Source organism: Heterodontus francisci, chromosome 40 (assembly GCF_036365525.1).
Source record: "Heterodontus francisci isolate sHetFra1 chromosome 40, sHetFra1.hap1, whole genome shotgun sequence".
In the NCBI taxonomy this organism is placed as follows: domain Eukaryota; kingdom Metazoa; phylum Chordata; class Chondrichthyes; order Heterodontiformes; family Heterodontidae; genus Heterodontus; species Heterodontus francisci.
The window spans coordinates 15,446,832-15,462,625 of NC_090410.1; the positions used below are offsets into that span (position 1 = coordinate 15,446,832).

Below are 15,794 nucleotides of genomic sequence, written 5' to 3' on the forward strand. Positions count from 1 at the left end.
ATGTGGGAATGATACAGGGCTATGAGGAGGGAAAAGGGCAGTGGGATTAATGTGGGAATGATACAGGGCTATGAGGAGGGAGCAAGGCAGTGGTATTAATGTGGGAATGATACAGGGCAATGAGGAGGGAGCAAGGCAGTGGGATTAGTGTGGGAATGATACAGGGCTATGAGGAGGGAGCAAGGCAGTGGGATTAGTGTGGGAATGATACAGGGCTATGAGGAGGGAGCAGGGCAGTGGTATTAATGTGGGAATGATACAGGGCTATGAGGAGGGAGCAGGGCAGTGGTATTAATGTGGGAATGATACAGGGCTATGAGGAGGGAAAAGGGCAGTGGGATTAATGTGGGAATGATACAGGGCTATGAGGAGGGAGCAAGGCAGTGGTATTAATGTGGGAATGATACAGGGCTATGAGGAGGGAGCAAGGCAGTGGGATTAGTGTGGGAATGATACAGGGCTATGAGGAGGGAGCAGGGCAGTGGGATTAATGTGGGAATGATACAGGGCTATGAGGAGGGAGCAAGGCAGTGGGATTAGTGTGGGAATGATACAGGGCTATGAGGAGGGAGCAAGGCAGTGGGATTAGTGTGGGAATGATACAGGGCTATGAGGAGGGAGCAGGGCAGTGGTATTAATGTGGGAATGATACAGGGCTATGAGGAGGGAAAAGGGCAGTGGGATTAATGTGGGAATGATACAGGGCTATGAGGAGGGAGCAAGGCAGTGGGATTAATGTGGGATTGATACAGGGCTATGAGGAGGGAGAAGGGCAGTGGGATTAATGTGGGAATGATACAGGGCTATGAGGAGGGAGCAAGGCAGTGGGATTAATGTGGGAATGATACAGGGCTATGAGGAGGGAGCAGGGCAGTGGGATTAATGTGGGATTGAGACAGGGCTATGAGGAGGGAGAAGGGCAGTGGGATTAATGTGGGAATGATACAGGGCTATGAGGAGGGAGCAAGGCAGTGGGATTAATGTGGGAATGATACAGGGCTATGAGGAGGGAGCAGGGCAGTGGTATTAATGTGGGAATGATACAGGGCTATGAGGAGGGAGCAAGGCAGTGGGATTAATGTGGGAATGATACAGGGCTATGAGGAGGGAGCAAGGCAGTGGGATTAATGTGGGATTGATACAGGGCTATGAGGAGGGAGAAGGGCAGTGGGATTAATGTGGGAATGATACAGGGCTATGAGGAGGGAGAAGGGCAGTGGGATTAATGTGGGAATGATACAGGGCTATGAGGAGGGAGAAGGGCAGTGGGATTAATGTGGGAATGATACAGGGCTATGAGGAGGGAGCAGGGCAGTGGGATTTGTGTGGGATTGATACAGGGCTATGAGGATGGAGCAGGGCAGTGGGATTAGTGTGGGAATAATACAGGGCTATGAGGATGGAGCAGGGCAGTGGGATTAATGTGGGATTGATACAGGGCTATGAGGAGGGAGCAAGGCAGTAGGATTAATGTGGGAATGATACAGGGCTATGAGGAGGGAGCAGGGCAGTGGGATTTGTGTGGGATTGATACAGGGCTATGAGGAGGGAAAAGGGCAGTGGGATTAATGTGGAAATGATACAGGGCTATGAGGAGGGAGCAGGGCAGTGGGATTTGTGTGGGATTGATACAGGGCTATGAGGATGGAGCAGGGCAGTGGGATTAATGTGGGATTGATACAGGGCTATGAGGAGGGAGCAAGGCAGTAGGATTAATGTGGGAATGATACAGGGCTATGAGGATGGAGCAGGGCAGTGGGATTAATGTGGGATTGATACAGGGCTATGAGGAGGGAGCAGGGCAGTGGGATTTGTGTGGGATTGATACAGGGCTATGAGGAGGGAGCAAGGCAGTGGGATTAATGTGGGAATGATACAGGGCTATGAGGAGGGAAAAGGGCAGTGGGATTAATGTGGGAATGATACAGGGCTATGAGGAGGGAGCAAGGCAGTGGGATTAATGTGGGATTGATACAGGGCTATGAGGAGGGAGCAGGGCAGTGGGATTAATGTGGGAATGATACAGGGCTATGAGGAGGGAGAAGGGCAGTGGGATTAATGTGGGAATGATACAGGGCTATGAGGTGGGGCAGGGCAGTGGGATTAATGTGGGAATGATACATGGCTATGAGGAGGGAGCAGGGCAGTGGTATTAATGTGGGAATAATACAGGGCTATGAGGATGGAGCAGGGCAGTGGGATTAATGTGGGATTGATACAGGGCTATGAGGAGGGAGCAAGGCAGTGGTATTAATGTGGGAATGATACAGGGCTATGAGGATGGAGCAGGGCAGTGGGATTAGTGTGGGACTGATACAGGGCTATGAGGAGGGAGCAGGGCAGTGGGATTAATGTGGGAATAATACAGGGCTATGAGGATGGAGCAGGGCAGTGGGATTAATGTGGGATTGATACAGGGCTATGAGGAGGGAGCAAGGCAGTGGTATTAATGTGGGAATGATACAGGGCTATGAGGATGGAGCAGGGCAGTGGGATTAGTGTGGGATTGATACAGGGCTATGAGGAGGGAGCAGGGCAGTGGGATTAGTGTGGGATTGATACAGGGCTATGAGGAGGGAGCAGGGCAGTGGGAATAGTGTGGGATTGATACAGGGCTATGAGGAGGGAGCAGGGCAGTGGGATTAGTGTGGGATTGATACAGGGCTATGAGGTGGGAGCAGGGCAGTGGGATTAATGTGGGATTGATACAGGGCTATGAGGAGGGAGCAGGGCAGTGGGATTAATGTAGCAATGATACAGGGCTATGAGGAGGGAGCAAGGCAGTGGGATTAATGTGGGAATAATACAGGGCTATGAGGAAGGAGCAGGGCAGTGGGATTAATGTGGGAATGATACAGGGCTATGAGGAAGGAGCAGGGCAGTGGGATTAGTGTGGGATTGTTACAGGGCTCTGAGGAGGGAGCAAAGCAGTGGGATTAATGTGGCAATGATACAGGGCTATGAGGAGGGAGCAGGGCAGTGGGATTAATGTGGGAAAGATACAGGGCTATGAGGAAGGAGCAGGGCAGTGGGATTAATGTGGGAATGATACAGGGCTATGAGGAGGGAGCAGGGCAGTGGGATTAATGTTGCAATGATACAGGGCTATGAGGAGGGAGCAGGGCAGTGGGATTAATGTGGGAATGATACAGGGCTATGAGGAAGGAGCAGGGCAGTGGGATTAATGTGGGAATGATACAGGGCTATGAGGAGGGAGCAGGGCAGTGGGATTAATGTGGGAATGATACAGGGCTATGAGGAGGGAGCAAGGCAGTGGGATTAATGTGGGAATGATACAGGGCTATGAGGAAGGAGCAGGGCAGTGGGATTAATGTGGGAATGATACAGGGCTATGAGGAGGGAGCAAGGCAGTGGGATTAATGTGGGAATGATACAGGGCTATGAGGAGGGAGAAGGGCAGTGGGATTAGTGTGGGAATGATACAGGGCTATGAGGAGGGAGCAGGGCAGTGGGATTAATGTGGGAATGATACAGGGCTATGAGGAGGGAGCAAGGCAGTGGGATTAATGTGGGAATGATACAGGGCTATGAGGAGGGAGCAAGGCAGTGGGATTAGTGTGGGAATGATACAGGGCTATGAGGAGGGAGCAAGGCTGTGGGATTAGTGTGGGAATGATACAGGGCTATGAGGAAGGAGCAGGGCAGTGGGATTAATGTGGGAATGATACAGGGCTATGAGGAGGGAGCAAGGCAGTGGGATTAATGTGGGAATGATACAGGGCTATGAGGAGGGAGCAAGGCAGTGGGATTAGTGTGGGAATGATACAGGGCTATGAGGAGGGAGCAAGGCAGTGGGATTAATGTGGGAATGATACAGGGCTATGAGGAGGGAGCAAGGCAGTGGGGTTAGTGTGGGAATGATACAGGGCTATGAGGATGGAGCAGGGCAGTGGGATTAATGTGGGAATGATACAGGGCTATGAGGAGGGAGCAGGGCAGTGGGATTAATGTGGGAATGATACAGGGCTATGAGGAGGGAGCAAGGCAGTGGGATTAATGTGGGAATGATACAGGGCTATGAGGAGGGAGCAAGGCAGTGGGATTAGTGTGGGAATGATACAGGGCTATGAGGAGGGAGCAAGGCAGTGGGATTAGTGTGGGAATGATACAGGGCTATGAGGAGGGAGCAAGGCAGTGGGATTAGTGTGGGAATGATACAGGGCTATGAGGAGGGAGCAAGGCAGTGGGATTAATGTGGGAATGATACAGGGCTATGAGGAGGGAGCAAGGCAGTGGGATTAGTGTGGGAATGATACAGGGCTATGAGGAGGGAGCAAGGCAGTGGGATTAGTGTGGGAATGATACAGGGCTATGAGGAGGGAGCAAGGCAGTGGGATTAGTGTGGGAATGATACAGGGCTATGAGGAGGGAGCAAGGCAGTGGGATTAGTGTGGGAATGATACAGGGCTATGAGGAGGGAGCAAGGCAGTGGGGTTAGTGTGGGAATGATACAGGGCTATGAGGATGGAGCAGGGCAGTGGGATTAATGTGGGAATAATACAGGGCTCTGAGGAGGGAGCAAAGCAGTGGGATTAGTGTGGGAATGAGACAGGGCTATGAGGAGGGAGCAAGGCAGTGGGATTAATGTGGGAATGATACAGGGCTATGAGGAGGGAGCAAGGCAGTGGGATTAGTGTGGGAATGATACAGGGCTATGAGGAGGGAGCAGGGCAGTGGGATTAGTGTGGGATTGATACAGGGCGATGAGGAGGGAGCAGGGCAGTGGGATTAATGTGGGATTGATACAGGGCGATGAGGAGGGAGTAGGGCAGTGGGATTAGTGTGGGATTGATACAGGGCTATGAGGAGGGAGCAGGGCAGTGGGATTAATGTGGGAATGATACAGGGCTATGAGGAGGGAGAAAGGCAGTGGGATTAATGTGGGATTGATACAGGGCTATGAGGAGGGAGCAAGGCAGTCGGATTAATGTGGGATTGAGACAGGGCTATGAGGGGGGTGCAGGGCAGTGGGATTAGTGTGGGATTGATACAGGGCTATGAGGAGGGAGCAAGGCTGTGGGATTGATACAGGGCGATGAGGAGGGAGCAAGGCAGTGGGATTAATGTGGGATTGATACAGGGCTATGAGGAGGGAGCAAGGCAGTCGGATTAATGTGGGATTGAGACAGGGCTATGAGGAGGGAGCAAGGCAGTGGGATTAATGTGGGATTGAGACAGGGCTATGAGGAGGGAAAAGGGCAGTGGGATTAATGTGGAAATGATACAGGGCTATGAGGAGGGAGCAAGGCAGAGGGATTAATGTGGGAATGATACAGGGCTATGAGGAGGGAAAAGGGCAGTGGGATTAATGTGGGAATGATACAGGGCTATGAGGAGGGAGCAAGGCAGTGGTATTAATGTGGGAATGATACAGGGCAATGAGGAGGGAGCAAGGCAGTGGGATTAGTGTGGGAATGATACAGGGCTATGAGGAGGGAGCAAGGCAGTGGGATTAGTGTGGGAATGATACAGGGCTATGAGGAGGGAGCAGGGCAGTGGTATTAATGTGGGAATGATACAGGGCTATGAGGAGGGAGCAGGGCAGTGGTATTAATGTGGGAATGATACAGGGCTATGAGGAGGGAAAAGGGCAGTGGGATTAATGTGGGAATGATACAGGGCTATGAGGAGGGAGCAAGGCAGTGGTATTAATGTGGGAATGATACAGGGCTATGAGGAGGGAGCAAGGCAGTGGGATTAGTGTGGGAATGATACAGGGCTATGAGGAGGGAGCAGGGCAGTGGGATTAATGTGGGAATGATACAGGGCTATGAGGAGGGAGCAAGGCAGTGGGATTAGTGTGGGAATGATACAGGGCTATGAGGAGGGAGCAAGGCAGTGGGATTAGTGTGGGAATGATACAGGGCTATGAGGAGGGAGCAGGGCAGTGGTATTAATGTGGGAATGATACAGGGCTATGAGGAGGGAAAAGGGCAGTGGGATTAATGTGGGAATGATACAGGGCTATGAGGAGGGAGCAAGGCAGTGGGATTAATGTGGGATTGATACAGGGCTATGAGGAGGGAGAAGGGCAGTGGGATTAATGTGGGAATGATACAGGGCTATGAGGAGGGAGCAAGGCAGTGGGATTAATGTGGGAATGATACAGGGCTATGAGGAGGGAGCAGGGCAGTGGGATTAATGTGGGATTGAGACAGGGCTATGAGGAGGGAGAAGGGCAGTGGGATTAATGTGGGAATGATACAGGGCTATGAGGAGGGAGCAAGGCAGTGGGATTAATGTGGGAATGATACAGGGCTATGAGGAGGGAGCAGGGCAGTGGTATTAATGTGGGAATGATACAGGGCTATGAGGAGGGAGCAAGGCAGTGGGATTAATGTGGGAATGATACAGGGCTATGAGGAGGGAGCAAGGCAGTGGGATTAATGTGGGATTGATACAGGGCTATGAGGAGGGAGAAGGGCAGTGGGATTAATGTGGGAATGATACAGGGCTATGAGGAGGGAGAAGGGCAGTGGGATTAATGTGGGAATGATACAGGGCTATGAGGAGGGAGAAGGGCAGTGGGATTAATGTGGGAATGATACAGGGCTATGAGGAGGGAGCAGGGCAGTGGGATTTGTGTGGGATTGATACAGGGCTATGAGGATGGAGCAGGGCAGTGGGATTACTTTGGGAATAATACAGGGCTATGAGGATGGAGCAGGGCAGTGGGATTAATGTGGGATTGATACAGGGCTATGAGGAGGGAGCAAGGCAGTAGGATTAATGTGGGAATGATACAGGGCTATGAGGAGGGAGCAGGGCAGTGGGATTTGTGTGGGATTGATACAGGGCTATGAGGAGGGAAAAGGGCAGTGGGATTAATGTGGAAATGATACAGGGCTATGAGGAGGGAGCAGGGCAGTGGGATTTGTGTGGGATTGATACAGGGCTATGAGGATGGAGCAGGGCAGTGGGATTAATGTGGGATTGATACAGGGCTATGAGGAGGGAGCAAGGCAGTAGGATTAATGTGGGAATGATACAGGGCTATGAGGATGGAGCAGGGCAGTGGGATTAATGTGGGATTGATACAGGGCTATGAGGAGGGAGCAGGGCAGTGGGATTTGTGTGGGATTGATACAGGGCTATGAGGAGGGAGCAAGGCAGTGGGATTAATGTGGGAATGATACAGGGCTATGAGGAGGGAAAAGGGCAGTGGGATTAATGTGGGAATGATACAGGGCTATGAGGAGGGAGCAAGGCAGTGGGATTAATGTGGGATTGATACAGGGCTATGAGGAGGGAGCAGGGCAGTGGGATTAATGTGGGAATGATACAGGGCTATGAGGAGGGAGAAGGGCAGTGGGATTAATGTGGGAATGATACAGGGCTATGAGGTGGGGCAGGGCAGTGGGATTAATGTGGGAATGATACATGGCTATGAGGAGGGAGCAGGGCAGTGGTATTAATGTGGGAATAATACAGGGCTATGAGGATGGAGCAGGGCAGTGGGATTAATGTGGGATTGATACAGGGCTATGAGGAGGGAGCAAGGCAGTGGTATTAATGTGGGAATGATACAGGGCTATGAGGATGGAGCAGGGCAGTGGGATTAGTGTGGGACTGATACAGGGCTATGAGGAGGGAGCAGGGCAGTGGGATTAATGTGGGAATAATACAGGGCTATGAGGATGGAGCAGGGCAGTGGGATTAATGTGGGATTGATACAGGGCTATGAGGAGGGAGCAAGGCAGTGGTATTAATGTGGGAATGATACAGGGCTATGAGGATGGAGCAGGGCAGTGGGATTAGTGTGGGATTGATACAGGGCTATGAGGAGGGAGCAGGGCAGTGGGATTAGTGTGGGATTGATACAGGGCTATGAGGAGGGAGCAGGGCAGTGGGAATAGTGTGGGATTGATACAGGGCTATGAGGAGGGAGCAGGGCAGTGGGATTAGTGTGGGATTGATACAGGGCTATGAGGTGGGAGCAGGGCAGTGGGATTAATGTGGGATTGATACAGGGCTATGAGGAGGGAGCAGGGCAGTGGGATTAATGTAGCAATGATACAGGGCTATGAGGAGGGAGCAAGGCAGTGGGATTAATGTGGGAATAATACAGGGCTATGAGGAAGGAGCAGGGCAGTGGGATTAATGTGGGAATGATACAGGGCTATGAGGAAGGAGCAGGGCAGTGGGATTAGTGTGGGATTGTTACAGGGCTCTGAGGAGGGAGCAAAGCAGTGGGATTAATGTGGCAATGATACAGGGCTATGAGGAGGGAGCAGGGCAGTGGGATTAATGTGGGAAAGATACAGGGCTATGAGGAAGGAGCAGGGCAGTGGGATTAATGTGGGAATGATACAGGGCTATGAGGAGGGAGCAGGGCAGTGGGATTAATGTTGCAATGATACAGGGCTATGAGGAGGGAGCAGGGCAGTGGGATTAATGTGGGAATGATACAGGGCTATGAGGAAGGAGCAGGGCAGTGGGATTAATGTGGGAATGATACAGGGCTATGAGGAGGGAGCAGGGCAGTGGGATTAATGTGGGAATGATACAGGGCTATGAGGAGGGAGCAAGGCAGTGGGATTAATGTGGGAATGATACAGGGCTATGAGGAAGGAGCAGGGCAGTGGGATTAATGTGGGAATGATACAGGGCTATGAGGAGGGAGCAAGGCAGTGGGATTAATGTGGGAATGATACAGGGCTATGAGGAGGGAGAAGGGCAGTGGGATTAGTGTGGGAATGATACAGGGCTATGAGGAGGGAGCAGGGCAGTGGGATTAATGTGGGAATGATACAGGGCTATGAGGAGGGAGCAAGGCAGTGGGATTAATGTGGGAATGATACAGGGCTATGAGGAGGGAGCAAGGCAGTGGGATTAGTGTGGGAATGATACAGGGCTATGAGGAGGGAGCAAGGCTGTGGGATTAGTGTGGGAATGATACAGGGCTATGAGGAAGGAGCAGGGCAGTGGGATTAATGTGGGAATGATACAGGGCTATGAGGAGGGAGCAAGGCAGTGGGATTAATGTGGGAATGATACAGGGCTATGAGGAGGGAGCAAGGCAGTGGGATTAGTGTGGGAATGATACAGGGCTATGAGGAGGGAGCAAGGCAGTGGGATTAATGTGGGAATGATACAGGGCTATGAGGAGGGAGCAAGGCAGTGGGGTTAGTGTGGGAATGATACAGGGCTATGAGGATGGAGCAGGGCAGTGGGATTAATGTGGGAATGATACAGGGCTATGAGGAGGGAGCAGGGCAGTGGGATTAATGTGGGAATGATACAGGGCTATGAGGAGGGAGCAAGGCAGTGGGATTAATGTGGGAATGATACAGGGCTATGAGGAGGGAGCAAGGCAGTGGGATTAGTGTGGGAATGATACAGGGCTATGAGGAGGGAGCAAGGCAGTGGGATTAGTGTGGGAATGATACAGGGCTATGAGGAGGGAGCAAGGCAGTGGGATTAGTGTGGGAATGATACAGGGCTATGAGGAGGGAGCAAGGCAGTGGGATTAATGTGGGAATGATACAGGGCTATGAGGAGGGAGCAAGGCAGTGGGATTAGTGTGGGAATGATACAGGGCTATGAGGAGGGAGCAAGGCAGTGGGATTAGTGTGGGAATGATACAGGGCTATGAGGAGGGAGCAAGGCAGTGGGATTAGTGTGGGAATGATACAGGGCTATGAGGAGGGAGCAAGGCAGTGGGATTAGTGTGGGAATGATACAGGGCTATGAGGAGGGAGCAAGGCAGTGGGGTTAGTGTGGGAATGATACAGGGCTATGAGGATGGAGCAGGGCAGTGGGATTAATGTGGGAATAATACAGGGCTCTGAGGAGGGAGCAAAGCAGTGGGATTAGTGTGGGAATGAGACAGGGCTATGAGGAGGGAGCAAGGCAGTGGGATTAATGTGGGAATGATACAGGGCTATGAGGAGGGAGCAAGGCAGTGGGATTAGTGTGGGAATGATACAGGGCTATGAGGAGGGAGCAAGGCAGTGGGATTAATGTGGAAATGATACAGGGCTATGAGGAGGGAGCAGGGCAGTGGGATTTGTGTGGGATTGATACAGGGCTATGAGGAGGGAGCAAGGCAGTGGGATTAATGTGGGAATAATACAGGGCTATGAGGAAGGAGCAGGGCAGTGGGATTAATGTGGGAATGATACAGGGCTATGAGGAAGGAGCAGGGCAGTGGGATTAGTGTGGGATTGTTACAGGGCTCTGAGGAGGGAGCAAAGCAGTGGGATTAATGTGGCAATGATACAGGGCTATGAGGAGGGAGCAGGGCAGTGGGATTAATGTGGGAAAGATACAGGGCTATGAGGAAGGAGCAGGGCAGTGGGATTAATGTGGGAATGATACAGGGCTATGAGGAGGGAGCAGGGCAGTGGGATTAATGTTGCAATGATACAGGGCTATGAGGAGGGAGCAGGGCAGTGGGATTAATGTGGGAATGATACAGGGCTATGAGGAAGGAGCAGGGCAGTGGGATTAATGTGGGAATGATACAGGGCTATGAGGAGGGAGCAAGGCAGTGGGATTAGTGTGGGAATGGTACAGGGCTATGAGGAGGGAGCAAGGCAGTGGGATTAATGTGGAAATGATACAGGGCTATGAGGAGGGAGCAGGGCAGTGGGATTTGTGTGGGATTGATACAGGGCTATGAGGAGGGAGCAAGGCAGTGGGATTAATGTGGGAATAATACAGGGCTATGAGGAAGGAGCAGGGCAGTGGGATTAATGTGGGAATGATACAGGGCTATGAGGAAGGAGCAGGGCAGTGGGATTAGTGTGGGATTGTTACAGGGCTCTGAGGAGGGAGCAAAGCAGTGGGATTAATGTGGCAATGATACAGGGCTATGAGGAGGGAGCAGGGCAGTGGGATTAATGTGGGAAAGATACAGGGCTATGAGGAAGGAGCAGGGCAGTGGGATTAATGTGGGAATGATACAGGGCTATGAGGAGGGAGCAGGGCAGTGGGATTAATGTTGCAATGATACAGGGCTATGAGGAGGGAGCAGGGCAGTGGGATTAATGTGGGAATGATACAGGGCTATGAGGAAGGAGCAGGGCAGTGGGATTAATGTGGGAATGATACAGGGCTATGAGGAGGGAGCAGGGCAGTGGGATTAATGTGGGAATGATACAGGGCTATGAGGAGGGAGCAAGGCAGTGGGATTAATGTGGGAATGATACAGGGCTATGAGGAAGGAGCAGGGCAGTGGGATTAATGTGGGAATGATACAGGGCTATGAGGAGGGAGCAAGGCAGTGGGATTAATGTGGGAATGATACAGGGCTATGAGGAGGGAGAAGGGCAGTGGGATTAGTGTGGGAATGATACAGGGCTATGAGGAGGGAGCAGGGCAGTGGGATTAATGTGGGAATGATACAGGGCTATGAGGAGGGAGCAAGGCAGTGGGATTAATGTGGGAATGATACAGGGCTATGAGGAGGGAGCAAGGCAGTGGGATTAGTGTGGGAATGATACAGGGCTATGAGGAGGGAGCAAGGCTGTGGGATTAGTGTGGGAATGATACAGGGCTATGAGGAAGGAGCAGGGCAGTGGGATTAATGTGGGAATGATACAGGGCTATGAGGAGGGAGCAAGGCAGTGGGATTAATGTGGGAATGATACAGGGCTATGAGGAGGGAGCAAGGCAGTGGGATTAGTGTGGGAATGATACAGGGCTATGAGGAGGGAGCAAGGCAGTGGGATTAATGTGGGAATGATACAGGGCTATGAGGAGGGAGCAAGGCAGTGGGGTTAGTGTGGGAATGATACAGGGCTATGAGGATGGAGCAGGGCAGTGGGATTAATGTGGGAATGATACAGGGCTATGAGGAGGGAGCAGGGCAGTGGGATTAATGTGGGAATGATACAGGGCTATGAGGAGGGAGCAAGGCAGTGGGATTAATGTGGGAATGATACAGGGCTATGAGGAGGGAGCAAGGCAGTGGGATTAGTGTGGGAATGATACAGGGCTATGAGGAGGGAGCAAGGCAGTGGGATTAGTGTGGGAATGATACAGGGCTATGAGGAGGGAGCAAGGCAGTGGGATTAGTGTGGGAATGATACAGGGCTATGAGGAGGGAGCAAGGCAGTGGGATTAATGTGGGAATGATACAGGGCTATGAGGAGGGAGCAAGGCAGTGGGATTAGTGTGGGAATGATACAGGGCTATGAGGAGGGAGCAAGGCAGTGGGATTAGTGTGGGAATGATACAGGGCTATGAGGAGGGAGCAAGGCAGTGGGATTAGTGTGGGAATGATACAGGGCTATGAGGAGGGAGCAAGGCAGTGGGATTAGTGTGGGAATGATACAGGGCTATGAGGAGGGAGCAAGGCAGTGGGGTTAGTGTGGGAATGATACAGGGCTATGAGGATGGAGCAGGGCAGTGGGATTAATGTGGGAATAATACAGGGCTCTGAGGAGGGAGCAAAGCAGTGGGATTAGTGTGGGAATGAGACAGGGCTATGAGGAGGGAGCAAGGCAGTGGGATTAATGTGGGAATGATACAGGGCTATGAGGAGGGAGCAAGGCAGTGGGATTAGTGTGGGAATGATACAGGGCTATGAGGAGGGAGCAAGGCAGTGGGATTAGTGTGGGAATGATACAGGGCTATGAGGAGGGAGCAAGGCAGTGGGATTAATGTGGGAATGATACAGGGCTATGAGGAGGGAGCAGGGCAGTGGGATTAATGTGGGAATGATACAGGGCTATGAGGAGGGAGCAGGGCAGTGGGATTAATGTGGGAATGATACAGGGCTATGAGGAGGGAGCAAGGCAGTGGGATTAGTGTGGGAATGATACAGGGCTATGAGGTGGGAGCAGGGCAGTGGGATTAATGTGGGAATGATACAGGGCTATGAGGAGGGAGCAAGGCAGTGGGATTAGTGTGGGAATGATACAGGGCTATGAGGAGGGAGCAAGGCAGTGGGATTAATGTGGGAATGATACAGGGCTATGAGGAGGGAGCAAGGCAGTGGGATTAGTGTGGGAATGATACAGGGCTATGAGGAGGGAGCAAGGCAGTGGGATTAATGTGGGATTGATACAGGGCTATGAGGAGGGAGCAGGGCAGTGGGATTAGTGTGGGATTGGTACAGGGCTATGAGGAGGGAGCAGGGCAGTGGGATTATTATGGGAATGATACAGGGCTATGAGGAGGGAGCAAGGCAGTGGGATTAATGTGGGATTGTTACAGGGCTATGAGGAGGGAGCAGGGCAGTGGGATTAATATAGTATTGATAAGGATGAGGGAAGAGTGAGGTCTTGATAAAGCTTGCACAAGGCACTTTCTTTCTCCCATGAGGAAAGGTAGGATTTATCAGATCAGAAGGCATCTGTGACAGGCTGTGGAAGGAGGGAGCAAGCACATGCAAACTAGCCTTTTAGCACCATTTCTGGGGAAGGAGATCAGGCACGTGGCAGAGCTGAGGGACAGAGAGAGTTAACACATCAGGCTTGGACACATTTCATCGGCCTTGCATGGCCGCTGGGGCAAAATCCTGGAACTCCCTACCTAACAGTACTGTGGGAGCACTTTCACCACATGGACTGCAGGGACTCAAGAAGGCGGCTCATCATCACCATCTCAGGGATGGGCAATAAATGCCGGCCTTCCCAGCGATGCTCACGTCCTGGGAATGAACAGGATATAGTTACTGGAAGGAAAAAGACGGCACAAGCGAGCCTTGGAGAAGGAAGTACGAAATATGTGTCAGTCTAGGGGAAGGAGAAGGCAGGCGAGGGAAATGAGAGTGCAAATATGGCGGGCTACAGGAAGGAGAGCAGAGCATCGCAGAGTAGGAGAAAGAAAGCAGGGGATGCTAGGCCGAAGGACAGGAGAGAGAGCTAATGCCAAGCCAGGGGCAGGAGAGAGGGCAACAGCAAGCTTGGGGAAAGTGGCATTTTTCAATTTTGAGGCTGGGTAATTGGACTTGTGCGCAAAAGAGATGGCCAATCATCAACGCGATTCCCTCATGCGGTGGGCCCCTGCAAGCCTGAGGCCTGAGCCAAATCATCGGGCCTTATTTGAATGAAACAGGCGAGCCTTGGACACCAATCAGTTGTATCTCTGCAGAATTTTACGCCAGGAGTGCCCAGGGGAGCAGGTCCTGGGATATGGGGCAGGCGAAGCAGAGTGGTGGAGGGAGGGAGGGGGAAATGAGTGTGGGCTGACTGCAGCCTCCCATCATTTTGAGGAGCCAGGAGAAGAACTTGAATTCTGCCAATGACCAGTATTAGGACCCCGATTTGCAGATGCAAGGCCCCCTAACATCTGTTTTGGGCAGGCACCTTGGATACCTAAAATCGCCAGCTTCCAATATGGCGATATCGGCGGGGAAGGTGGCCACCCAAAATTGGTCTCCTTGTCCTTATTCTACACCTAAAAGCAAGTGTAATAAAGATGAATTGCTCCCCCTGAGTCCTACAATGGATGTTGGGTGGTTGAACAATTGTTTCCATTCATTTCAGTGCTCATTTGAGCAGAAAACATCTAGCAGTGAAGACTTACTATACAATCAGCTTTGGCCAGTCGCACAATGAAATTGGTAGGGCCGTAAGTGACAACTGCAATCACCTCTCAGCCGTAAAGGTGAGAACAGTCAGTTGAGAAACTTCAGTGAAGCAAAACTGCAGGGCATTGGTGACTTGTCAAAGAGAAGAGCTGACATTTTTGACTTTATTTCTCTAGGTTTGCCAGGAATGCCAGGGGACTACGTATCTCAAGGAGGTGCAATGGGCATGGGCCTCCCGCAAGCAGGATACACCCCTCCCCCGATGACACCTCACCCCGCACAGCTGAGACACGGACCCTCGCTGCACTCCTACGTCCCTGGCCACCCCCACCACCCAGCCATGATGATGCACAGTGGACCCCCACCCCACCCTGTGATGTCATCGCCAAGCCCGTCCATTTTGAATCCTGGAGAGCCTGTCATGAGCGGTCAGGCTATGGACATCCACGCCCATTAAAGTGTAAAGAAATGTACAGAAGAGGAAGAGTTTAATAGGATGTCCGGGCCTTGGCATTTGAGGCACATACTGGAATTCAGACTGCTGTGTGTGTGAGACACTGTTGTTTATTTTTATTGTATTTTTTGTGGATTTGAATGAGGACCAAATCTAGAGCATCATAACTAAAATAACCATGAGACTTTTATATACAATGAAACACTGAAAAAAAAAGGACATTGCAACCGTTTTTGAGCAACTGCAACAAACAATGAAGACTAAATTAACTTGTACATGTTCTGCTATCTTTTCTTTGGTTTCCTATAGAATTTTTTTTTTTATATATATATAAAATAACAGCGAAACAAAGTATTTCCACACTATGTGTGCTATTCTCGGAGCCCTGGTGCAGTAATCAATACAACCTGTCCCCTGGGGTGTGTGGGAGGGCATGGAGGTTGTGCTGCAGGGGAGGGAGGGGGAGTGATGGGGAAGCCATCTTACAGTGATGAGTGGGATGCAGCCAGTTGCTGTAAGCCAGTCACAAACCAACATCCCATTGAATTTCTGGCTAGTGGTAAACTACCGTACAGCGATGGGTAGGACCCAAGCCGCTCCAGTCAGCCAACATGGCACTGAACTTCTAGATGGTGTCTCTCCTGCCCTGCCAGCCTTGACCTCTTGAATGCATTTGACCTGACTTCTGCATGTATTTTTTTGTGTATGTCTTTCAGCATTCAGGACTGCTGGGAAGTGTATTTGCCAAGGCCATATATGGATTGCTTCTGGGGCTAGATTCAGAATTCTGCAGTAATATTCCGACATAATTGCTAATTCCATTCATTAACAATGACT

The 15,794-nt window shown here is 51.4% G+C and overlaps 1 protein-coding gene across 8 annotated transcripts in view; it reads left to right on the forward strand.

Moving 5' to 3' along the window:
- The window catches only part of LOC137353113 (homeobox protein Meis1-like), a 639,330-nt gene extending 623,933 nt beyond the window's left edge, over positions 1 to 15,397 (forward strand). For 5 of the 8 annotated variants that reach the window (XM_068019113.1, XM_068019117.1, XM_068019115.1 and 2 more), the window contains one exon: positions 14,680 to 15,397. In XM_068019113.1, the coding sequence (XP_067875214.1) occupies positions 14,680 to 14,960 (281 nt within the window). In that variant the 3' untranslated portion in view covers positions 14,961 to 15,397. The remainder of the gene's footprint in view (positions 1 to 14,679) is intronic. The other 3 variants (XM_068019118.1, XM_068019119.1, XM_068019120.1) reach the window with 1 other exon arrangement.
- Positions 15,398 to 15,794: the final 397 nt, after the last annotated feature.